General features: G+C 46.8%; 1 protein-coding gene and 1 long non-coding RNA gene across 5 annotated transcripts in view; both read left to right on the plus strand.

The window, feature by feature from the left end:
* The window catches only part of NSMCE2 (NSE2 (MMS21) homolog, SMC5-SMC6 complex SUMO ligase), a 216,713-nt gene extending 197,279 nt beyond the window's left edge, over positions 1-19,434 (plus strand). For both annotated transcript variants that reach the window (XM_019823121.2, XM_004000117.5), the window contains 3 exons: positions 9,113-9,213; positions 9,609-9,715; positions 17,539-19,434. In XM_019823121.2, coding sequence (XP_019678680.1) covers positions 9,113-9,213; positions 9,609-9,715; positions 17,539-17,656 — 326 coding nt within the window. In that variant the 3' untranslated portion in view covers positions 17,657-19,434. The remainder of the gene's footprint in view (positions 1-9,112; positions 9,214-9,608; positions 9,716-17,538) is intronic.
* A 966-nt stretch (positions 19,435-20,400) lies between these two features.
* The window catches only part of LOC109496206, a 33,959-nt gene continuing 29,362 nt past the window's right edge, over positions 20,401-24,997 (plus strand). For all 3 annotated transcript variants that reach the window (XR_006592425.1, XR_006592424.1, XR_006592426.1), the window contains exon 1: positions 20,401-21,384. This is a non-coding gene — a long non-coding RNA (uncharacterized LOC109496206). The remainder of the gene's footprint in view (positions 21,385-24,997) is intronic.

Below are 24,997 nucleotides of genomic sequence, written 5' to 3' on the forward strand. Positions count from 1 at the left end.
GAGTGGGGGAGGGGCAGAGAGAGAGGGAGACACGGAATCTGAAACAGGCTCCAGGCTCTGAGCTGTCAGCACAGAGCCCGATGCGGGGCTCGAACTCACGGACAGCGAGATCATGACCTGAGCCGGAGTCAGACACTCAACAGACCAAGCCCCCCAGACGCCCCAATTTTCACATTTTTGATGACGGATAATTGTACTTTCCTGTGAACGTAGATGGTTTGGGGGCAAGAGAATAGAATCAGAATCAATCAAAAGACATACTGTGGAATAATTTACTTCTTGGAATAGGACCTCTCTCATCTTGCATTTTGGTAAATAGCTTTTGCGCAGAAGTGGAGCAGAGACTATATGATAGAATGACACGCGGTGCAACATGGCTCCCTTCTGGACAATTAGTAATTAGATCAAGGACCAGGTTGTCCTCTTCCAAAATATTTGCCTTTAGGGGCCTCTGGGTGGCTCAGTTGGGTCAGCGTCCGACTTCAGCTCAGGTCATGATCTCACAGTCTGTGAGTTCGAGCCCTACATCGGGCTCTGTGCTGACAGCTCAGAGCCTGGAGCCTGCTTTGGATTCTGTGTCTCCCTCTCTTTGTCTCTGCCCCTCCCCTACTCATGCTCTGTCTCTCCCTGTCTCTCAAAAATGAATAAACGTTAAAAATTAAAAAAAAAATATTTGCCTTCAAAACCATTTTCATCTTACTGTCAATTTATGTCTAAGTGTAGTCAAAGCATTGTCTTGCTTCAGCAACTGGTCACTCAGTGAATACTTACTAAGTTCTTGCACCTTGCCTGACTCACTGAAAATAGCAAGACAAATAAGGCAGAGTTCCTTTCCTTCAGGAATTCAGTGTGGGAGGAAGATAGACAAGTAAACAAATGATTACAGCAGGTACAAAGACCCTTTGGGGGCTGAAGGAGAAATCAATCTCTGCTTTGGGGCTTCACCGAGGAAATACCTGAATCGTGTATTGAAGAGTGGTCAGGGATTGGTCAGGGGAGGGGCTATCAGGGGTGCACAACAGCATGGCAAGTGTGGACGAACGGTGACCAGTTTGGGGGGCATATGGCGGATGGGACCAAGGTGGGGAGCAGTAGGACCCGAAGATGCTCTGGGCCGGCTAATGAAGTCTTGTCGTGTATAGGAGGCCGTGCTCTTAGAAAGACAAGTACCTGGAGTAGGAGGACTAGAATGGGGAGAGACTGAGGCAGAGAGATGAATCAAGAACTTTTTGCAATATTCTACACAGGAAATGCTAGGGACTTGAATTAGGACAGGAGCAGTGAGAACAGAGAGGAGGAAAGAGCGTGAAGGTAGTTTAAAGACAGAGATTGGAAAGGGTATATGAAAAATCTCACGTACTGTCTTGGGTACGTGCATGAGTGGTACTTAACAACCCTCTAAAATAAGAATACATAACAGCCCACATGGGATTTCTCACCTTCTGATCTGTGCTGGCTTCTTCCTCTGCTGTGGATCTACAGAATTGAGAGTTGTAGACCCTCTGAGTGCCGGCTAGTCAGAGTTTTCCTGTCATGTGTTGTGTAGTTAAATTGCCCAGAACAAAGAAATAGAATGTGTGCATTGGATTTTCTGATTTCACCTGGTGACCTAGAGAAGATCATTAAACCTCATCCTCTAAGAAGTACTAAATGCAAGTACAGAGTCTGGGGAAGTTTTCAGTGTTTCTTGGCTTGGAATGGATACTGTATGACCAGATCTTGACTGATTGGTTTTTGTTCCACCCGTAGAAGGCACTGGGTTCTGTTATTTTAAATCCTTCATATTTTGACAATACTTAAATAAATGGAGGCAAATGACTCCATGATGTCAGCTGAGGACACAGGGTATGTCTGAAACAACAATAGACAATTAACAGGTGTGTGGTAACGTGAAAGGGTCCATCTTGCTAAATGTGAGCTCATTTGGGGGTGCCTGGCTGGCTCATCAGAGGAGCATGAGACTCTTGATCTCGGGTCCTGAGTTCAAGCCCCACGTTGGGTGTAGAGATTACTTGAATTGAAAAAAATAAATAGGGACGCCCGGGTGGCTCCGTCAGTTAAGCATCAGACTTCGGCTCAGGTCGTGATCTCGCGGTCCGTGGGTTCGAGCCCCACATCAGGCTCTGTGCTGACCTCTCAGAGCCTGGAGCCTGCTTGGGATGCTGTCTCCCTCTCTCTCTGCCCCTCCCCCGCTCACACTCTGTGCGTGTGTCTCTCTTTCAAAAATAAGCATTAAAAAAATAATAAATAAATATTTTTTTTAAATGTCAGCTCGTTTGGAAGAAATAATCCGAAACTCTTCGCTCAGTTTACTTTCAGGGTCTTGGGAGAGTGTGTCGAAAGAGCTATGGAAGTGAAAGCGGGCAGCAAATTGAAGATGTTGATAGTGCTGTGTCAGCTAACAACAAGTGGGCTCATTTAGACCTCACTCCGCCCTGGGGCATGGAAGGGCTTGTCCCATTAGAATCCTGGGTTGGGCAGTCTTCTTGTTTCTCTCTGGGTGATTCCATAGCACATCATTTTTATATTTAATTGAGCATATATGTGGGCACACACCGCCTCCATGCTAGCTCTGTGGGAATGCTGAGTAACAATATGAACAATCATAACAGCGTTTATTGATCACCTGCTATTTGCCAGACACCATTCTAAGAACCTCTCATGGATTAACTCATTTATTCCTCATACAGCTCCATGAAGGAGATATGATTATTAGCTCCATTTGACAGCTGAGGGGATTGAAGCAAAGAAACATAAAGTAACTTGCCCAAGAGCACCCAGCCGATAAAGTGATGGAACCAGGATTCGAACCCAGGAAGGCTGTCTCCAGAGCCCATGTACCTAATTATAGTAGTTCCCTCTTGTTAAAACATCTCCCTAAAGAACCTGGCTCAGTCAGAACTTCTTTTCATCATTATTATTATTTTAAAAATGTTTGTAATGTTTTATTTACTTTTGAGAAAGAGAGCGTGAGCAGGGGACAGGCAGAGAGGTGGCGGGGGACAGGATCCAAAGCAGGCTCTGCACTGACAGCAGCGAGCCCGACGCAGGGCTCAAACTCCCGAACTGTGAGATCGTGACCTGAGCTGAAGTCCGCCACTCAACCGACTGAGCCACCCAGGCGCCCCTGGTGGTCACTTTCCCCTTGAGGCTCATCTTGGTTCCTCACCCCACCTTCAGAGATGGTGTAGGTCATTTGCATACTTTGTACAAAAACACATTTATTATTTCACATTTGTTATCATTACGTTCATTGCACAGGTGGCTGAGTATTTGTAACCTTCTCCCCTAGCAGGCCCGATCTTCATACTCTTTGTATCTACGCCTGGCGTCTGGGTGGTCTTTGGCAAACAGCGGGTGTTCCATAAACGCGACTTGTGTGGAGTTGGCTTGACTGGGACACACAGTGCTTGTCCTCAAGGAGCTTTCAGTGTACCTGGGAAAGAATTTCCGTCTGTGGGAAACAACTGAATAATGAAGAAGTTTAAGCTAAGGATACAGCACAGGCAACAGGTGTTCTCGGATTTCAAAGAAGGGATCAGTTGGATTGACGCTACATAGAATCGACATGAGTAGACAGATCATAGCTGAGAAAAGGAAGAACGCTAATCAGAATGGTGACCTGAGGTGGCTGTGAATGAAACGCTCCTATTTAAGGGAGAGCAGAGTCGCACCAGCAAATATGCATAATCCTCACAGACCGCTTTGCGCTCTGTCTCTATCGTCCCATGTGACTGAGCCCCTAGAGGGCAAGGACTTTTTTGCCAATGGCAGGGATAGTAGCCGGCACATAGCAGCAAAAGTATGATAAGTTAACGTTTATTGGATCCTTATTGCATTCTAGCCAGTGCCCTGATCGAATGGTACCAACTCAATCTCTGCTTATTGAAAATTCGTTTGTTGACTTCTGCCATCCTATGAAGGTTAATGACATCTAGGGAATCTTTGATTATGTAGGCCCTCTCTGGACATGATCTTAATTCTGCAAAAGCTGCACAACACACAGCAGGGTCTGAGCCCGCGCCAGAGGCTAGTGGAGACTAGGAATCAGCTTGTTCGGCGGCAGGCTGGCCCAGCATTGAGGACGGGCCACCAGTCTCTGGAAGAAAGAGATACAGTGGTGGACAACCAACAGCACAGTGGAGTGGACCTCAAAACGATACACGTGCCCTTAATTCCAAGCCAAAGGGACTGAGCCCGCTGACCTCCTTCTTTTCCTACTTAAGAGGCTAAGATATGTTCACAGGTGGGGCCGCTGGTAGACCCAGCCGTAGGTTACTTGGTAGGAGAAACAAGGCAGGCATTGGCATAAACACATACTGCAGAAACTATGCAGTTGGAAACTCTGTTAACTAGATAGCCGTAGCGTTTCAGACTGCAACTTCGTGTTCTTTTACACATTAGGGAGGCCCCCACATCTCCCCTGTACCAGCTCAGCCCGTCCAAATACGCTGTCTGGAATAGCAAGCAAAAGAAATCTGGACAGTGCAATAAGCATTTCGAGCAGACAGTAAATATTTGCGAAGTATTTTCTTCAGATGCTGCTAACTTGCAAGAGAAAAGTACTTTTAGAAAAATGTTCAGGCTTAATTGAAAAAGCACACAGTAATCAACTTTTTTTTCCCAGCTGGCATAAAACTGTCTTACTGGTAGCCAAATTTGGGATGCCTGAAGACAGACAAATGACTAATACCAGGGCTGTGTGTGGCCAGGACCAAATGTATTTTCTTACCACAAGACCATGTCTGGACTCTCCTTTATAATTACCACACGGCCTACTATAATTGTAAAACTTATATTTACTTCCTGCATTTGACATGTAATTCAGGGTCCCAGGCCGCACCCCGAGCTAGAGTGAAGTCCTCCCTGTTACTTGCTTAAAAGCTGTAAAACCATTATTGTGTGAGGATGTGTGTGTGTGTGTGTGTGTGTGTGTGTGTTACCGTGTCTGTTAAATACATGAAGTACATCCTTGTGAAAAATATGCCCACTCTTGCCTTGTCAGATGAAGCACTTTACTAATCAGACGTTTATTGAACATCTACTCCTCCATGCCAAGGACACTTAGACTCTAGGAAACATCACTGAACAAGACAACAAAGTCCCCACTTTCCTGGAAGAGAACGGGGGAGGGGGGAGGGACATACCAGAAAGCAGTACTTTGCGGATACGTGCAGTGCATAGTCACAACCGTGTCATGTGACAGAGCACGTTTGGGTGGCCTCTTTTAGCTCGGGACATTAGAGAAGGCCTCTCCAGAGAGATAACATTTAAATTGACATTTTAAAATGACAAGAAGGAGTAGGAAAAGCAAAGATCAGGAGAAGGAACATTCCAGTCAGGTTAGTGTATAGACCCAAAGATGGGAAGGAGTGTGGCATGTTCCAGAAACAGAGAAAAGACCAGTGTGAGTCAAGCGTGGTGGGTGAGAGGGAGACGGGTCAGGGAGGTTGGCTGTGAGCGCCACTCATAAGAAGCATGCACGGGAGCATTGCGACCCTGGTCAAGGTGGAGATTCTAGGCAGGAGGCTACGGCAGAGGTCTGGGCGGGAGGCCATGGTGGTTTGGACTGGGATGTAGTAGAAATCGAGAGAAGGGGCTAGATTTAGATTTAGGGAGTGGAGTTTAGAACCAGTCAACAGAACTTGCCAATGGTTCAGATGTGAGGAACGAAGGAAAATGAGTCAGTAAGAATAATTCCAGTAGCATCTAGAAGGATGATGGCTGGCTGGGGCAGGCCGAAGACAGGGCTGCTTAGCTCCTCACTCCCCGTCAGAACTAACCATGAACCCACATCTAGGCATTCAACAGTGTGCCCTCCCTACCCCCTAACTTTACATGACTAGGGAATATTCATAGACTTTTGGAATTCCTCGATTGTTGACTTAATTACTACCTCAAGCATTTCCACGGCTTCTCTTTCCTTTTCATGTTCATTTTATGACATCCGAAGAAGTCAAATTCAAGTTACTACCTCATACCTGGACACATCCCTGCTGGGTACTCTGTCAAAAGTGTTAGGGGCGCCTGGGTAGCTCAGTTGATTAAGCATCCGACTCTTGATTTCAGCTCAGGTCATGATCTCACAGTTTGTGAGTTTGAGCCCTATGTCAGGCTCTGCATAAAAAAAAAAAAAATGTTTTTTTTAAGTTTTATCTTTGGATCAGCGAAATCAGTGTGACTGATATTTATTGCCAGATGTGACCTTTTGTTAGCACATTGTAGATCCCGACATTAATATCACTTTCTATAAATAAAGATTTCGGGTGAGGAAATGTTCTATCTCAAGAGAAGTTTAGCTCTTGAGAATCTTTCTCTTTTTAGACTCTCGGGCCGTGGGCTATTACTCACCGCATGGCATTCTTCCTCAGTCTTACTTTTGTTACCTTCTTTCGTGATCACGGATGTTGATAGCCACCTACAGTTTCTGAGTTCCCCACTCAGCCTTCCTTAGTGGTCGGCATTGCATTTGAGTTGTGCTTTCTTGCTTCCTCTACCTTTGGAAATTTAAAAATAGAAAATAGAAAACAAACCCACAGTCTTTCACATTGGCTGAATTCTGTTATTCATCTCACAGATTTTCTGATGAATTCCACAGTATAACATATACGGTCAGAAATCCGTTGTCATTTTGGAATGAGCCCTGTAAGAAATGGACAAAGAGGGACCTTAAGTTTGACTACCCAGCACATAATCAGAAATTGGCAGTAGCTGCCCACAGGAGGAGGCTTTGGAGAGTGAATTAAAGAGACAGAATGTTCTTAGCTCTGCTTCTAGACTTTTCTTCTTCTCCAACTTTCCTGAGCCATTGTGAGCAATCACTGGGTTGAGAAAGGACTCCTCTAGGAGTCTAACTCCTGCTCCGTGAATACCAGCAGGTCCTGGGAGACCCAAAAACCCTTCATTGGCCCCATCCCACATCACAGCAAAGATACGAAAGTAGGGCAGCCTCCACATTAAATATAATTTTATTGCTGACAAAATTTTTAAAAAAGATTTTCATGGTTTTGCTTTGGAAATAGGTTGGTCACAAGTGGCTTATTATTGTCTATTTATCAGAAATTATTTTAGCATACTTGGGAATTACGAAGTTAAAACCTAAATCCAGCCTGCGTATTGCTTCCAAATGAAATATTTTTGATTGCCAAGTCAGCAATTAACGAAGTTAACCTAACATTACATTTTGTAGACCTTTATCATTTATTAATTCAGCCTTGTAGTTAGCCTGTTGTGAAGCCAACAAATAGTTTTCAAGGTCTCAGACATTTTTACAGCCCTTGAAAAGTTAGAAGGCCCCGGGCTCCGTACGGTTAAAAATGCTCTGCCCGGGAAGTCCTAAGCTCTGAGGTCTCCACTCTTGCCCCTTCCTCAAGGAATGAGAGCTGCTTTCAGGGACATTTCTCTAGGAAAGTACAAGCTGGCATACAAATAACAGTAGTCTCCTAAAACAAGGTGAAACCCCTACAAAACAAAAAAAAAAAAAAAAACCAGTAACTGGAGGCAGAATCCCTGGGTGGCAGCCATTAGTTCACTGGGTGACCTTGAACAAGCACTCTGTGGCCCTTTTCCTGCCCCCAGTAGTACTTTTCTGGACAGACACTCCATCTGGCAGAGGTAGGAGGCTAGGGCCATCAGTTCTAGGAACTGAACGATGTGCAGGACCATCCTAACCTGAGACAAGGGTTTCCCTCACACCGTGAAAACAAAGCAATTTTCAATGTCGATGTTATTTTGCCAGAATGAAGAAGGAAGGGAAGGAAGAAGAGAGTAAGGACAGGAAAGGGAGCAGGGGTATGGGGGGCAGGGGAGGAGGAAGGAAGGCACCATCACCACTTGTGTTTAAAGAGCTATTGATCTTTGATGTTTGTGCAAAATGACGTCTCCCTTCTCCAGAAAGAAAAGCTTTCACATGAGAGACTTAGTCTCATTATCCTGTTCAGAAGCCACCCAACATCTCAGTGAGGGGCAAGCGTGACGAAATGAACAGAACATAGATTTCAGAATCAAATAAGCTATCCGAAGGCAGCCCTACCAGGCATGTGTTCAGCAGTTCTCAAAGTGTGGGCCAGGGACCCCTAGGGTTCTCTGAGAGCTTTCTGGGTACCCATGAGGTCAAAACTGTCTTCATAATAATACTAAGGTGTCACTTGTCTTTTTCACTATCTTTCCGTAAGTGTATTTTTCCAGAGGCTGCACAACGTGATATCACGACAGACTAGATGCATACACACATATCAAAGGCTAACTATCTTGTCTTAAGCCAAACAGTAAAGATATTTTCAAAAATGTAAAAACAATGCCACCTTTTGTCTCTAACCTTTTTTTGTTGTTGTTCCGGAAAATGTAATTACTTAAGTTGTGTTTGCTTAAGTAATCTCTACACCCAACGTGAGGCTCGAACTTATGACCCCAAAATCAAGAGTCACATGCTCCCCCCCCCGACTGAGCCAGCCAGCCGCCCTTGGAGTTGCTTTTTGTTTTAATGAATTAATAAATGCATATTTTTTAAACCCTCAGTCTTAATATCTACTATGGCAAATATTGATAACTATAACCCCAAAGAAATTTTGGGGGGTCCTCGATAATTTCTAAAAGTATAAAAGTGTTCTAAGACCAAAAGGTTTGAGAACCCCTGAGCTACCTAGCAGTAGTAACCATTTATTATTGAGTGTCTCCTTGTGCCAGGGGCTGTGCAAAGCATACTACATTCTTCGCCTCTTTTAATCTTTTCACCAGAGCCATAAAGTAAAGGCTTTCAAAAAAGATCTTGCCAGCCCAAGGTCCCTCAGCTGGAAGTGCAAGAGATAACCAGGTCCTTCTGACTCCAAAGCCACACTCTTGATTACTGGACAGTACTCCCTCAGAAATTAATTCTCTGTCATTTTGAAAAAGCTATTTCACTGCTCTCAATCTGTTTCCTGATCAAACATGGGCAGAATCCTACCCACCCTGCAGGATTCTTTCAAGAGCAAAAGAGTTAACGTGCATCCAAGTGCCCAGCAAGGTTCCCAGCAGACACTGGGAAACAGTTAACCTCCTTCCTTCCGTTCCTTCCTGTCCTTGGCACACTGGTAGACCAACGAGGCTCAGCGACTTCCCTTTTTCCCTCTAGATGGTCTTCAAGCCGACAGAGAGGTTGATGGAACAGAAGGAGTTGATGAAGATATGATTGTGACCCAGAGCCAGACCAACTTCATCTGCCCCATTACACAGGTACCGTCTCCTCCTCCTTCCCAGAAAGACAAAGAGGCAAAAGACTCCTGTTTGCTTTTTAACTTGATCTTACATCCAGGGTAAGGAGGGACGAAAGGAGAGTGATGAGGTCCAAGAGGATAGGTCCAAGACTTTTCAGGCAACCATGCCCTGAGGGATCAAGGAAGAAATTCTTGACCCATAGGCCAACTGACATCGGAGCCATGCACGGTCTCCCTGCCTTTTCCTCTGTGGCCATCTGCCCTAACAATTGTCTAAAGCCATGAGATGGGGAGCTTAAACATAGGAAGCCCCAAGATGAGGAAAAAACAATGCCAAATAATTCGGTGACTTGGAGAAGTTACTAGAAGTGGCTCATTATCATTCCTAAAAGCTGAATGTCTCCTTGATTGCAGGTGGAAATGAAGAAACCGGTGAAAAATAAAGTGTGTGGCCACACCTATGAAGAGGAAGCCATTGTTCGCATGATTGAGTCCAAGCACAGGCGGAAGAAAAAGGCCTGGTGAGTCGATGCAGGAAGGGAAGTGAGCCTTCCCAGTGGTGGTCAGTCAGAGGTGGTATGCTCACGCTAGAGGAAAAGATACTTAAATGTTCCCCCCCGCTAAAGCCCATTCACCTCCCTCAGAGTATAAACATGGAAGCTGGCTTTCTGGAAAAACAATACATGACGGAAAAATTAGTAGTCTGTTCAGGAAGAAGCTAAAGAAATTTCAGCCACACCTTCGAAACAGGAGAGAAAGGACTCGGGTGGCATGTTCATCATTAAATAATAGGAATTTTTATGAAATTGTGCTATAGCCTGAAAAAAAAAAACAAAGGAGAACTCTGATACTGAAAGATTTCTTTTTCCCATTCCGTGTATACTCACCCAAGAAAGAATGGCAGTTTTTTTTTGGGGGGGGGGGGGTTGGTTTGTTTGTTTGTTTTGCATCCTGCAGTACAGGTAATTTGTTTAAAATGTTCTGAGATAAGAATTGTATCCAGAGGTCTGAGCAAGATTTAATTGTCAGGGAAAACCTTTCGCATCTTTAATTACTTACATAGCTTCCCAAAAGGTTCAAGTGAATTTTGGGGTCACTTCCGTGAGAACTTTTTTCTTAATTGGGATGTTTGGAGAATCTTCCTCTTACACCTTTTTTATACACCTGTTTTATATATATATTTCTACCCCCCACCGGCCCATTCCTACCCCTCTGGCGCTCAACCTGGGAGGACCATGGCTGTGTTCCTGTGACAGTATGGAATCCTGAGTTGGCCCAACTAGCTATAATTCAGTTTGGCATTTCTTGTGCTCTTATCACAGGTTTGTCCTAGGAATGGAATTGCAGGTGTGACCAGGTCTCAGTGGACTTTTGATAACAGTCACTTTGAAGTGTAGCTCCCTTCTCCATCACCCAGAAATTTGCTGGTCCAGACCCAGAATTGGAATTCCCCACCACTCCTCCTGTGGGTGTGGACTCAGAGATAGGGTATTTGAGACTGTACATAATCTTGATGGTCACTAAGTCAAGTCATTTACCCTATTTACTCTAGAAGAATGGCCTACCGGTTGCAAAATTGAGAGCATTCGAGTACATTTTTGAGTCCCAGTCGAGACGTTGTATTTCCCTAGTCAACCTTCCAGATTCCCTGTGAATATAATTTCCTTTTGCTTCTGAACGTCTGAGCCTTCCCTTTCTGCTGACTTTTTTTCTGTGTTTGTTCTCGGAAAAACAAACTGTTAGTTTGTTAAAATGATAATTGCTAAGAACAGATATCCCCAGATAGTCCCATTTCACAGCTCATCTGTCTTAAAGTTTGTGATCTTCTTCCCGGGTCAGATGTGGGAAGGGCGGGCACTGATAGCAACATGCGTTTCTCATGAGCCTCTGGACGGGGAGAGTGACTACAAGACCCGGCTCACATTTAAATGGATCTTCTTAATTACCTGTTTGACTCTCTAATATCCTTTAGCTTTTTTTTTTTTCTTTCGAGGTATACGTGCTATTTGAGCACTTGAGTAACATTTGTCATTTAGAAAAGTTTCTTTTTTCTGTCATACCTCTCTATAACTTAGGGCAAATTCTACAGATCATAGCTTAATAATAAGTTAAATCCAAGTGGAAGGAATGCGGGAGAGTTACAGAGAAGGTACTGTTTTGACTGGGCCTTGAAAAAATGAGAAGGATTTCAATTTTGTGTTTTAATTTATTTTTGAGAGAGAGAGAGTGTGAGCAGGGGAGGGGCAGAGAGAGGGTGGGGACAGAGGATCCAAAGCAGGCCCAGCGCAGGGCTCGAAGTGTGAGATCGTGAGCTGAGCCAAAGTCAGATGCTCAACCGACTGAGCCACCCAAGCGCCTCAGATGACAAGGACGTCGGACAGTGGTGAAGAGTCCTTCTAGCCAAGAGGCCTGCCCCGTTCAGAGCCTGTTCTCCTTGGTGATCAGAAGGAGCGGTTGTAGTTACTGTATGTTAGAGGGAAAAATAGAAGGATGCCGTGGACAATAACCCTGAGGAGAGTGGTATAAAGATTCCCTTAGAGGCGTCAAAGGTTGGGATTTCATTAGTTACCTTGTCTATAAATCGGTGGTGATAGTTGTGATGGCCTCACTGGTATGTTTGAAATTTGAGGAAGATCTGCGTGAAGTACTTGAAAGCCCCTGGTCCACGGCAAGACTCGGAAGACACCATCACCGCCACCACCATTCTTGTTGCCATTATTCTAGAGGCACGAGACAACATTGCAGGGTTTTGAGGGAATGAGGTGAGTCAAGCTGGAGTTTAGGAAGTCACTCCAGTACAGTTCAAGGGATGGATTAAAAAGGCGTGGGGTAACAATGTCAGTGAGGATGCCTTTGCAGGAGATTAAGTTACGGTGATGGGAGCCTGACTGAGGCAAGAGTCACAGGTATCAGGGAACGAGAATGGGGCCATCATGGAGGCACAGCTGGCGGGATTTGGCAAGTGAGAGTCGAAGGGAGGAAGGAGCGGAGGGTGACTGTCGATTCTAAACCCGGTGTCCAGGGGCGCCTGGGTGGCTCAGTCGGTTGAGAGACCGACTTCGGCTCAGGTCGTGATCTCCTGGTTTGTGAGTTCGAGCCCTGCGTCGGGCACTGTGCTGACAGCTCAGAGCCTGGAGCCCGCTTCAGATTCTGTGTCTCCCTCTCTCTCTGCCCCTCCCTCACTCGTGCTCTGTCTCTCTCTGTCTCAGAAATAAATAAACATTAAAAAATTAAAAAAAATAAATGAATAAACCCGGTGTCCAGAAGCGGTGGAGGGGGCTGGGGGTCATTAGCCAACTGAGAGGGCGGGAGCGCGGAACACATTTAGGAAGGATTGTGAGAGGCACAGTTGGGGGTCATGCTGACCTTGAAGTCCTAGCAACACAGCCATTTGGAAGTGTCCAGGGGGTGCAGAACACGTGGCGTTTTGGACCAAGGAGAGAGCTCGGAGCTCGAGATGTCGTTGTGAGGTCATTGGTACAGAGGAGCCCAACCCCAGAGGGGCAGCTCGGGGCACGTGACAGCTGACTGAGAGCAGGGACAGGACTGTGACCTGGCTCCGGGCAGCGCCAGGCCAGCCCTGCTCTGCCCGCCTCACCCCCCTCAGCACCCGCCTCGGGGCCCCCACATGGACCTTCAGAAAGGCGCTTCCCTCATTAATGAAAAGAGAGTCCGAGGAAGAAGACCCCAGTGAAGCCGTCTGAGACGTAGCCAGGCGAGAGAGGAAGAAGATGGGGGGGCTGCTTATCGCGGGAGCAGCAGGTCACCACTGCCGGGCCTCTTCATCACCTACTCCAGAGCTTCCTGAGTGAGCGTGAAGTAGTGTCATTTCCCATGATGCATGTGAGCGTGACGAGCAGTTCTGGGTCCCCTTTGTTTAAAAATGCCTGTGACACATCCAGTTTGAGACATCTCAGTTCTCCCTCCTAGATGGTTCTAGTTTACGTCTTGTTAGACTGCAGTTCCAGTCCATTTCCTTACTGGGCGCCGACTGAAGCTTCCTGTCCATGCTTCAGCCTCTGGAAAGACCCCTCTCCACCGGCTCGAGGAGGAATAAAATTGTGGCGACGGTAGCCCTCACGAAATACAGCAGTTAAAACCGTTTCCTGAATAAGTGGGCTGGGTGTGTTCTTACTGACAAAGCCGCCTTGTGAGTCTCATATTAATAACATATTTCCAGTGTTCCACAGTCATTTCTTTTCCTTTTTTGTGAAAGAGCAGGAACCGTGTTTAACAAACAGTCACACTGAACAGCATGTAGAATAAAACCAAATTGACTGGGACTGTGTCGTTGAAGGGCCTCTCTCTCTCTCTCCGTTGGCCCACGGGGCATTTCGCCTCCCAGGGCCTCAATTTCTTCACCTGCAGAGTAGAAATGACAGTAACGTCTCATGGAATTTTAGGATTAAAGAGGCAGCGGAGAAATTCCAGTCTAGATCTGGACCAGGACATTTCTTGGCAGTGGAGAAGCAAACCACTTAAGAGAAGGCTCCTTTTGAACTACAGAACGCTAAACAAACAGCAGTCAGGTTATAAAGGTCGAGAACGTCCGTGTTATTACTTACCTCACTGCTCGGTGACACATTATTTGAGACTCAGAGGATGTAGGACAGAGCTACTCGGCGTGTTTAGGTATGATGGGAATCCATCCCACTCAGACTTCCAGAGATTTCCATAGACCTCTTGTAGAGCTGAATTGGACCCTGGAATTCTCGGGACCCAGATCCAAGAGCTCACAAGACTCAGAATCTTGTACCTTTGAGCTGAGACTGAGGCCAGGGTTCCCTGCCGCCTTCTGGGACCCCTGAGACCCGTGCTCTGTTTGTTCAGTAGACACTTGCACGTTTGCCCACTGCTCTGGTGGCGTCTTCTGCCCTCAGTGACCTGAGTTCAGGACCCAGCCTCTCCTTTGAGGCCGGTAGGTCTGACTTCTGCACAGCAATGACGCGAGAACTTGGGATTGCGTATTGCCACACTCGGCTTGCTCACCAGGATGTCCTGGGGAATAATGAACTAATGCTTCTGTAGAGTGTTATTTCTCCAGAGAAGGAGTGCCCTGATTCAGTATCACGTCATTATGGCCTCATCTTACCCTTTGTAGCTAAAAAACTTGTGTTTGTTTATTCGAGATGGGGTGAGAAACAAGGTTCTCCCCCAACTCCTGCATCATCTTCTCCTCCAGGAAGTCTCCCTGAGCCCTCATTCATGCTGGGCGGAATGCCCTCATTCATCCTGCCACAGCGCCCCGTGCACCGTGGCCCGCCCATGGCCCGCCAGCATCGTCAGTGGGCTACCTCCTCTCCACGGGCTTCTTGGGAGCTGAAGCCATGGACGAGGGCAGAAACCGTTTGTGTGGCATCTGAGCCAGTTCCATAACCCTCATCATACATTATCCTACTTACCTCTCACGGCGACCCTACGTTCTGTCTCATCTTCATGGAAGAAGAAACTGAGGCACAGGAAGTAAAGCCACTTGCCCAGAGGGTCACAGCCAGGAGACTCGAGCCCACGTCTCTTTCACTCTTGAGCCTGTATTTGTATCAAGAGGCCATCAGTTCCCCCTTGGGAGGGCTTTTTGGTCAATGCCTCTGTGCCCAGAGTCGATCCCCTCAGTGAGGTCAGAGTTCTGTTTGACCTAGGTCACCTTGGGCTCCATCCTTTGTCCTTTGAGAAGAATGTGCCTGCGGGCTCAGCAGTGAGCGTGCAGTTGACCCCATCAGACGTTCTCAGAGTCCTCGCACTCCCCCACAGGGCCCCTGATGTCACCAGAAGTCCTCCCCACCTCAGCCTCCCCTTCCCCCTCCACGCTTATTCATCATCTGGCTGTAGGTGCTAGAGATTCGGTTCTAGGAAGTGGGAAGAGACCCAGGCCCACCGTGACAGTATGTGTCCACCAGGCTGGTCAGTATGAAGCGAGGGTGACCCCAGCACATGTCGTCTGAGTGTGTCGTGAGTGTCTATATCCTCATAATCTCAGCTGTTGGCTGTCACGGTTGACGAAACAGTTCACTTTGGGAAACCAGTGTGAGACCTTTCTCAAGTGCCCCCAGTCCTTACTCTAACACAGAGCCAAGTCTCCAGAAGGAGGCATCCCTGGGCAGATCACCCCGGTCCTCTGTCCTGTGAGGGCCTTTTTATAGTCACGTTTTAGCGCAAGTACCTGCCCCCGTGGGGCTCATTTCAGTATTTTTAAAAATAAATATTGTTAGCAAGCATATTGTCCATTACACTTCTTTGTCCCTTCTTATATAAAGACGCCTTGGTCCAAAAAGCACAAATCCAGAAGATGTTTCTCCTTCATGTTGAAAAGCTGGGCTTCCTACCACTGGACAAATGAGTTCCCGCAATCAACTTTCTTCCCCTTCTGGTTTATGTCTTTCGTCTTGTATTTGTTATTTTTGCTCTTGTCTTGTAGCTGTTATTTCGTGTCTTAATATACCAGTGCTTTTCGGAGAGTTGTCTCAGGCCACTGGGCTGGAGCTCTGTGTGGGCAGGAACCTACATTTGTATTTCACAGTTGGGTGCTTAGAACCTAGCACAGGACGGACCACACAGAAAGTCAAATGCATGCACGAATGTGTGGCATGCATACAGTAGGTGTATGCAAGAGACCGAGAGATCAGCGAGTTTAAAATGTATGGAAGAGAGGTGCCTGGGTGGCTCAGTTGGTTGCGTGTCCAGCTGTTGATTTCGGCTCAGGTCATGATCCCAGGATGGTGGGTGGGATTCTCTCTCTCCCCGCCTCTGCCCCTCTACCCCACTTGCTTGCTCGCTCGCTCTCTAAAATAAAAAAATAAATTTAAAAGCAATTTTAAAAAAACCAAAATGTATCAGAAGTATGATGATCAGGGATGCTAGGCACCGAGTTGCCTTTAGCCCTGGGAAATAGGAATTCTGCCCCCACTTCAGATCTGAGGGAATAGAGGCTCAGAATGCTAGTAGATGTTGGCCAGATTCAAAACCGGGTCACCCTAAGTCCAGACAGAAGAAACCAGGTGACTTCATGCAGCCCGCTGCCCCCAGAGGAGACCACATCCAAACACAGCCATGGCGTCAAGCACCTCCCCCTCCGTGGAGTGGGTGACTCACGCGCTGATTTCTTCAGCCATAGCTTTTCCCCTGAGTCTCCACCAACCCACGCGGTCTCCCTCCGGGAGGGACTAGTGGGCATTTCGGAGGGAATATATGCCAACCGGGGTCTCCTAGATCCATCCCCATCCTCAGCCTGGTTTTCCAGTTGTTCTCTTTAGAGATAAAGGGCACCGCCAGTTACCATGGGGCAGGGGAGGGGGGCAGACTCTGACGAAGCTCAGCCCTTCCTTTCCCTTACGCTCTGCCTCTGACCCAACAGCGAGTCCTACAGGTTCTGTGTCCGCTTCTGCCCTGAAGCTGGCCACTGCCACCAGCCTCGGCCACACCGCCCTCTTGCCCGGACTGCCCAGGGCCCTCCTGTTTTCCTGCTTCTGCTCTGCTTGTCTTCTGCATTAAGCAGCCAGAGCCATGCTTTCTAAACATGAACCAAGTGGCACCCCTCCCCGATCTCAAACTCTCAAATTCTCTTCATATTTCACATAAAATCTAGGGGCGCCTGGTCTGACTTCGGCCCAGGTCACGATCTCACAGTTTGTGGGTTCGAGCCCCGCGTCAGGCTCTGTGCTGACAGCTCAGAGCCTGGAACCTGCTTCCAGGTCTGTGTCTCCTTCTCTCTGCCCCTCCCCCACTTGTACGCGCGTGCTCTCTCTCTCTCTCTCTCTCTCTCTCTCCCCCCCCCCACCCCGTGTCTCAAAAGTAAACATTTTTTAAAAATACATAAAAAATAAAATCCAAAGGGCCCCTGACCCTCCGACCTCCTCTCCAAATGCCCTCCCTCTAGCCCTGGGTGTTTCAGCCATTTTGACCTTGCTTTTTCACTCCAGGCCACCAAGCTGCTGCCTCCTAGGCTCCTGCCTCTGCCTGGGCCACACACAGCACTTGTTCTCGATAAGACCTGCTCAGTGAGGCTTGCCCTGACCCAGCTAGAGAAGCTTCACCCCGCACTCTCCCCTTGACCTTGCTTCCTTTCCTTCAGAGCACTTAACGTGAATAAACGTATAGCCAGCACTCTTTGGTGACTTATCGGTTATCCGTGTCCCCACTGGAAGGTGGGCCCTGCTTGGCCATGGCCTATGCCCCCAGCACCTGGCCTGGCTCCAGTAGGCACTCGGGGAATAAATGAGTGAGTTTGCGTCAGTCCTGATTTCTCAGACATGCTCCTTTGGGGTAAAATGTCTTCACTGAAATACTCGTATGTGAGAGAAGCTCATGCTGAAGGCCTCAAGTTAAGTGATCTTCTTATCCTTTCCAGTTGCCCCAAAATTGGCTGTAGCCACACAGATGTGAGAATGTCAGACCTCATCCAGGATGAAGCACTTAGAAGGGCCATCGAGAGCCACAACAAGAAGAAAACTCGTCACTCCGAGTAGGACAAACACACCTCCCTACAGGGATGTCTGCAGCCTACCTCCTACCCCAGCCATCTGGAGAGAGCGGTGCTTGTCAGAGCACTTCGACTGGCTGCAAAGTATACTTTGTTGGGGTAAAACTCGAAGGTTTTAAGTGTAATCGGAAGCATTTTTCTATGTCACAACAAAACTTCAAGCATATTATATTGTTTATTTTTGAGTGTCCTATAATTTGAAATAAACCTTTGGTTACCTGCGGCGTGCCCTATCCGTGCACCCCCCGGTGTGTAAACTGTTCCAATGGTGCAGGCATGGTGGGGCCAGGCCTTTCTATTCCTAATATTTCAGACTTTTTTTATTATAGTTTTAACTGAACAACGTCTTTCAAAGGATATTGATGTGGAAACGTATAGAAACATCCCAGGTGCAAGCATTTTCTATCAGCATCATAAATAACAGCCTGAGGTTATAAAGCAAATTTACTTTGTCTACTGACAGTTCCAAATATGTAAATGCTTTTATTTGTCATTCTGACCAGCCCAGAACGCTCCAGTAACTGGCTTATCAGGGCAATGGTAGTTGATGCCCTTAATGGAAACTTCGCCACAGCCCTCTGAGAGCCTAAAGTATCGTCAGAAGCAACCACATCCTGACGGTCTCTGCCTCGCTCGGTGGCTCTCATGCCCCTGGGCCTTGGGGTTTTCAACCATGAAGTGGAGATGTGAAACGAAATGTTCTCTGGTGTCCCTTTGGCCCTGAAAGTCTGTGGACTGAGGAGGACCGGCCAGGTCTTTAAATTGAATATCTTCAGATATATTCGAATTGTGTGAAGAGTGCTAATCTATTAATAATTTCCTTAGCAACCTTTTATCAACCAGATACACAAGGAAACCGAGAAACGTTAACAATCGCTAACATTTTTTTGGGCACTTACTGTGTTCCAGGTGCTGTTCCAAGTTGACATATCTATGTTCACTCCTGTAGTCTTCACTGCCTGATGAGAGAGGTACACTTATTATTCCCACTTTACAGATAAGTCCAACGAGGCACAGAGAGGTGAAGGAGCCCGGGGAAGGCCACAGAGCTCCTAAGTGGCTGAGCTGGGACAAGACCTCAGGTAGCCCTAGTCCCAGAGTCTGAATTCTTAATCCTGTACTCTCCTCCTCCCTGTTGGTTTATTTAGATCTAAAAACCTATTCAAAGACCACATTTAAAACATGAAGCTTCTGTAAATAAACAAGCATATCCATGCATGTATGCAAAGAGGTGCATTAGCCGGAGTTAACGTCTACTAGGCAGCGAAGGCCATAAAATAACGCATAGTTGAGTTTAAGTGCCTAGTCTAAATGGCAGAGTTAATTTTGAAAACACGTTCATGGAATTCAGAAAGGAGGATGACATTCGGTTGTCTACAAACCAAGTCAATTTGAATTTCTTAAGCTGCTTCGTCTGAATCAGACTTCCTGAGGAAATGATTATGTTTTAAGCCAGAACAAACAGGCTTTTCATGGAATGTGGTTCTTTTGTGAAATACTTTGTTTCCTAAACAGATAGCGACAAGCATGAAATACTTGCCCAAGATTTGATTTGTGTTTTCCCCGACTCTTTCTAAAGAGAATTCCAGAATATTGGTGTGGACACCAGTATCCGTTCGAAAAATGCCAAATAACACCATTCCGCTGTGGAAGAGGTGCAGCCTTTCATATCTTGTGAGGTTTTTTTCCTTCTTTTTTAGTCTTCAGAAGCTATGTTTCATGAATTTGTCTAGCCAATTAAACAATTTGAAGTTTTATATAGAATTTATTTTCATCTTTGAAGATTTGCCATTTGGTTGTCCTAACATATTTGTTAAATTTCTGTTACAAGCGTTTTCCAAAAAAAGTGAAACCTTTTCTTCAATGAACTCGTATTGCTCATTAAAAGGGGAGCAGCTCTAGTCGAGAGGAGTTTCTATCCCCTTCTGCCAGGGCGGCCCCAGAGTCCTATGTGAGATCACCCAAGGCCCCGCAGGTGACATTTGAAAACCCTACAAGACATTGTAGCTAAATCAATTTTTTCCCGTATGTGACATTTCAGACTTAGACCACTGTATGCACATGGCATCTTTTTAAAAATGCTAGTTCCTTGGGGCACCTGGGTGGCTCAGTCGATTAAGTGCCCGACTTTGGCTCAAGTCATACATAATCTTGCAGTGCATGAGTTCGAGACCCGTGTCGGGCTCTGTGCTGGAAACTCAGAGCCTGGAGCCTGCCTCAGATTCTGTGTCTCGTCTCCCTCTCTCTCTGCCCCTCCGCCACTCGCACACGCTCTCTCTCTCTCTCTCTCTCTCTCAAAAATAAATACACATTAAAAAAAATACTTTTTTTAAATGCTAGTTCTTCGAGGGGCGCCTGGGTGACTCGGTCGGTTGAGCGTCCGACTTCAGCTCGAGTCATGATCTCACAGTCTGGGAGTTCGAGCCCCATGTCGGGCTCTGCGCTGACAGCTCAGAGCCTGGAGCCCGCTTCGGATTCTGTGTCTCCCTCTCTCTCTGCCCCTCCCCCACTCGCACACACTCTCTTTCTCTCTCTCAAAAATAAATATTAAAAAAAAAAAAAGACTTTTTTTAAATGCTAGTTCCTCGAGGGGCGCCTGGGTGGCTCGGTCGGTTGAGCGTCCAACTTCGGCTCAGGTCACGATCTCACAGTCTGTGAGTTTGAGCCCCATGTCGGGCTCTGCGCTGACAGCTCAGAGCCTGGATCCTGCTTCGGAGTCTGTGTCTCCCTCTCTCTCTGTCCCTCCCCTGCTCATGCTCTGTCTCCCTCAGTCTCAAAAATAAATAAAAACATTTAAAAATTTTTGTTTTAAATAAATAAATAAATACAAATAACAATAAATTCTAGTTCCTCGAAAGTAACTTCCAGTGACGTTTAAAACATTTCCACACACTCCAAAAGATAAGACAGTTTATCCTTTACTTTATGTAGAACTTCAAACACCGGGTGTCCGGCTTAAGGCAGCTCCCAGTGAGTGTGGCTTCCTGCCCACCAGTCGCCTCCTGAAAGTTCACGCAAGGACAGGAGGAGGAAGCCCCGAGGCCACCGTGGACTCATCTCTGGCTACACGGCAGGCTCGAGTCTAAGTACCTCAAATGTATCACCCAAGTTAATCCTCCCCACAATCCCAGGAGGTTGTTATCACCCCTGTTTCACAGATGGGGAGGCCAAGGCTCAGAGTCATGAGGTCATTTGCCCAAGGTCACTCGCTTGTGCGTGGAAGAGCCCACATTGGGCTGGAACGGTGAGTGCAGAAGCAGCCCTCTGACACGCGAGGCCGTTTACCCCCCGGGGCTGCGGAGAACACATACGTGATCAGACCTGCGCGTCTGCCCCACCTTCCTTATTCCCAGTTGTGAGACCACCGTTTCCCAGGCTCACGGACTCCGTCATCCCCGGGCAGACCCCCCAAGTCTGGGCGCTCCCTCTCTGTTTCATGCTCAGACCGTTCTCTGACCTCCCGTCTGCCCCCTCGCCATATCAATCTGCTAGAACACCGATGGGACGATCTCACATCCTACTCAAAAACGTTCATTCCTTTCCTACAGAGTGGAGTTTAGGCCCGGCACTCAGGATTCTGCCACAGACCAGCTCCCCCCTGTTGCCTCAGTATCCCCTGGGCTCCCCAGCACTCCAGTTCCCCTCTCGACGGCAGGTTTCCTCTGGGAGCGGCTCGCCCCGGTACTCCCGCCTGCCACATACAGGCGACCTTGGGTGAGTCACTGTCCCTCCAGGCCTTAGAGTTTGCGGGTGAACCGAAAGATTTGGGCTTCTCCCCAAGGTTTCCATAAACTCTTAAGATTCTGTGTCGTGTGTTCAGTGAACAGGTCCTAAGGGAGTATAAGCCCTTTTGAAGGAAAACAGGCTGATATGGAAATTAGTATATATTTGAACCAAACGTGCACGTCGCCTCTTCAACTGCTCATTCAACAAATACTCTTTAAGGCCCGCTCTTTGCCATGTTTTGTGTTAGCCTCTGGATACAAAAATCTCCCCTCCGGAGGGGGCTTAGTGTCTAGTTGAGGCAGACAGATATTTGAAAAATAAATCCCATAAGAGGTCATGTATATAGACGTGTATATAGACCGTGTATAGACGATGGTGGCACAGAGAAAGGAAATAGAGGAAAATTGTTGACTAACCAAACACTAGGAAATCGGGTACCAAGACTCAGACCAAGTTAAGGAGTCTGTGAAACGTGTTTGGGAGAATGGGGAGTGAATCGTGAGGGTGTCGTTGGAAACTTGTTTCGTTTGGGAGATCTGCCTGCCGGCTTGTGTCCGACTCCGAAGAAGGGACTCACTTCTGAAAGGAAAGCACTTACAACAGCAGAAGGAGGAGCCCTCCTACCTCGCTTGGGGAGATGGGAATCGGTGCGGCCACTTTGAAAAGTCGGGCTTTTTGAAAAGGTGTTAAACATGGGGCTCAGTCAGTTCAGCATCTGGCTCTTGATCATCCTCTCAGGTCATCATCTCACGGTTCGTGGGTTCGAGCCCCGCGTCGGGCTCTGTGCTGAACAGTGTGGAGCCTGCTTGGGATTCTCTGTCTCCCTCTCTCTCTGCTCCTCCCCCACTCTCTCCCTCTCTTCCTCTCTCTCTCTCTCTCTCTCTCTCTCTCTCTCTCTCTCTCTCGCAAAAATAAACACACACCTTTTAAAAAAGGTGTTAAACATAAACTTATTGCACAACCCAGCAAATCTACCCTTAGGTATCTACCCAAGAGAAGTAAAAACATGTTTGCACAAAGACTCGTGTGTGAACATTCATAAGTAATATGATGCATAATCGCGAAAAAAGTGGAAACAATCCAACTGTCCAGCTGGTGAGCGGATAAACAAAAGCAGGAATGGCCACAGTCGGATACTACCTGGAGATAGCCGGAGTGGAGAACTTACGAGCCCATACTATCCTGTGGGACTGAGCATTAGGTTATGTGGAAGAAGCCAGGCACAAAGATCATGTAGTGTATGAATTAATTTCATTAAATGAAGTGACCAGAAAAGGGGTGCCTGGGTGGCTCAGTCAGTTGAACGTCTGTCTTCAGCTCAGGTCATGATCTCACCGTTCGTGAGTTCGAGCCCCGCATCAGGCTCTCTGCTGTCATTTCAGAGCCCCCTTTGGATCCTCTGTCCCCCTCTCTCTCTGTCTTCTCCACCTCCAACCCCCGATTGCACAGGCGCGGGCGCACTCTCCCTCAAAAATAAATAAGCATTTTAGAAAAAAGAAGAAAAGCAATGTCCAGGAAAGACAAATCCATAGGGACGGAAAGTAGATTCGTGGTGGCCTGGGGCTGGGGATGGAAATGGAGAGTAACTTGCACAAGGGATGGCTTTGGGGTGAAGGACGTGTTCTGAAACTGGATTGCACGCCTCGAGATTTTCTAAAAGTCACTGAATTCAACTCTTCCAACAGTGAATTTTATGGCATATAAATGTTCCAAACCAGCTGAGTGGAGATTGCTTTACAGGTCAGGGAGGAGAGCACTTTCTTCGTGATCATTTGGAACTAGCCAGCAGCTATAAGAAGCTATTGGTGCCCTAAATTCCACCGGGAAATCAAGGCTGAAGAAACACAGGATTAAAAGTAGTAGTTACTAGGGGCGCCTGGGAGGCTCGTCAGTTAAGCGCCGACTTCTGCTCAGGTTGTGTGATCTCACGGTTCGTGAGTTCGAGCCCTGAGTTAGGCTCTGTGCTACTAGAGCCTCTCTCTCAAAATAAATCAACTTAAAAAAAAAAAAGTAGCAATTACTAAGGAACTGTTAAGGGTTAACGAGAAGCTAAGACTACTGACTGATAGCCCTAAGGAGCTTAATTTTACCTATTTCTATTTCTTTATGTCCCTATTGTGTAGGTATCTTATATGCATTGATCACTAATAGTAACCAATAGTTCTAACCAACGGCTTTATTTTATGCAAAAAGGTGATTTTATTAAAGCACAGTGATAGGACCCTTGGGCAGAGAGCTGCACTGGAGTCCTGAGGAGCGACTGATTATATCCTTTTAGGTTTGGCGGGGAGGGGCGGTTAGAGATAAAGTTAGTTTTTAAGGGATTTCTGTATGCTGAAAGCAGGGTCTCACAGGACCTGAAGATTTAACTGTTGACAAGATAAGGTTACTTTTAGTTTTTAGAGGAAGTGTACGCATTAAGGCACACACATAAAGGTCTTGGGGAATGTTCACCCTGCAGGCGTCTGACATCTGTCAGTGGGCTGCAGGCTGTAAGGAAATTTAATTTAAGCTACATTTTTCTTGCCTTTGTTTCCCTCATCATTTTCCCCCCTGAGCGATTTTGATCCTTAAATCTTTAAGGTTGTTGAAAGCGGAAGGTCTCATCTCCCGTAGCTTCTTCCGGCTAGATAGGGGCGTAGAGACGTCCCTACTTATGGGTCAAGATTGGTCAGTTGAGAATTTAATAGGAGTTAGGAAAGCCTCAGGCAGCTGTATGTAGAGCTGATAACATATGGGAGTTTTCGCGAGCAGAAAGGATCATCTGTTGGCTTGAAGTTGTAGCAGTGAAGGAGTGGAGAGACCAGGGAGAAAACAGCAAAACATGTTAAATTAACCAAAAGAAGAAGCCCAAATCTGTCCTTTGACAGTTGACAAAAACCTTCCTTTAGTCCAGGAGTTTAACCAATTATTAAAGGGAGAGGAGGGGCGCCTGGGTGGCGCAGTCAGTTAAGCGTCCGACTTCAGCCAGGTCACCATCTCGCGGTCTGTGAGTTCGAGCCCCGCGTCGGGCTCTGGGCTGATGGCTCAGAGCCTGGAGCCTGTTTCGGATTCTGTGTCTCCCTCTCTCTCTGCCCCTCCCCCGTTCATGCTCTGTCTCTCACTGTCCCAAAAATAAATAAACGTTGAAAAAAAAATTTAAAAAAAAAAAAAAGGGAGAGGGGGGTCATTTAAAGCACCAATACGAGTACTTGTCAACTAGAGACTCAGAAAGATTTTTGCGGTAATCTGGAACGTATACACAGCATTTTGTTTTTATGAGAGCACAAGTTCTACCTTGTGCAGCAGTGAAAACATCTGATGCCGTTTTATTTTGTAAAATTATTTCATGCATTCGAGTTATGTTAGTGTTTAATAATATAATGTTATTTTGAGAGTCTTTTAAGGCCTTGATTGTGTAGTGGGTGGTGTTAACCATTGTATAGACTCTGTTTTGCTTAGTAAGCCGTCAGGTAATTAACGAGAGGTACTTTTATAGAAACAAGAAAACTGTAGGTTGATGGTTAGAGCAGGTTACAAACCCAGTGCTGCCAGGGAGAAGATATTCAGATGTCTGCCTTGACGCCTCTTCAGATGGGAGTGGGAACAGGCAGTGGGAATC

The sequence above is a fragment of the Felis catus genome, chromosome F2 (genome assembly GCF_018350175.1).
Source record: "Felis catus isolate Fca126 chromosome F2, F.catus_Fca126_mat1.0, whole genome shotgun sequence".
Taxonomy (NCBI): domain Eukaryota; kingdom Metazoa; phylum Chordata; class Mammalia; order Carnivora; family Felidae; genus Felis; species Felis catus.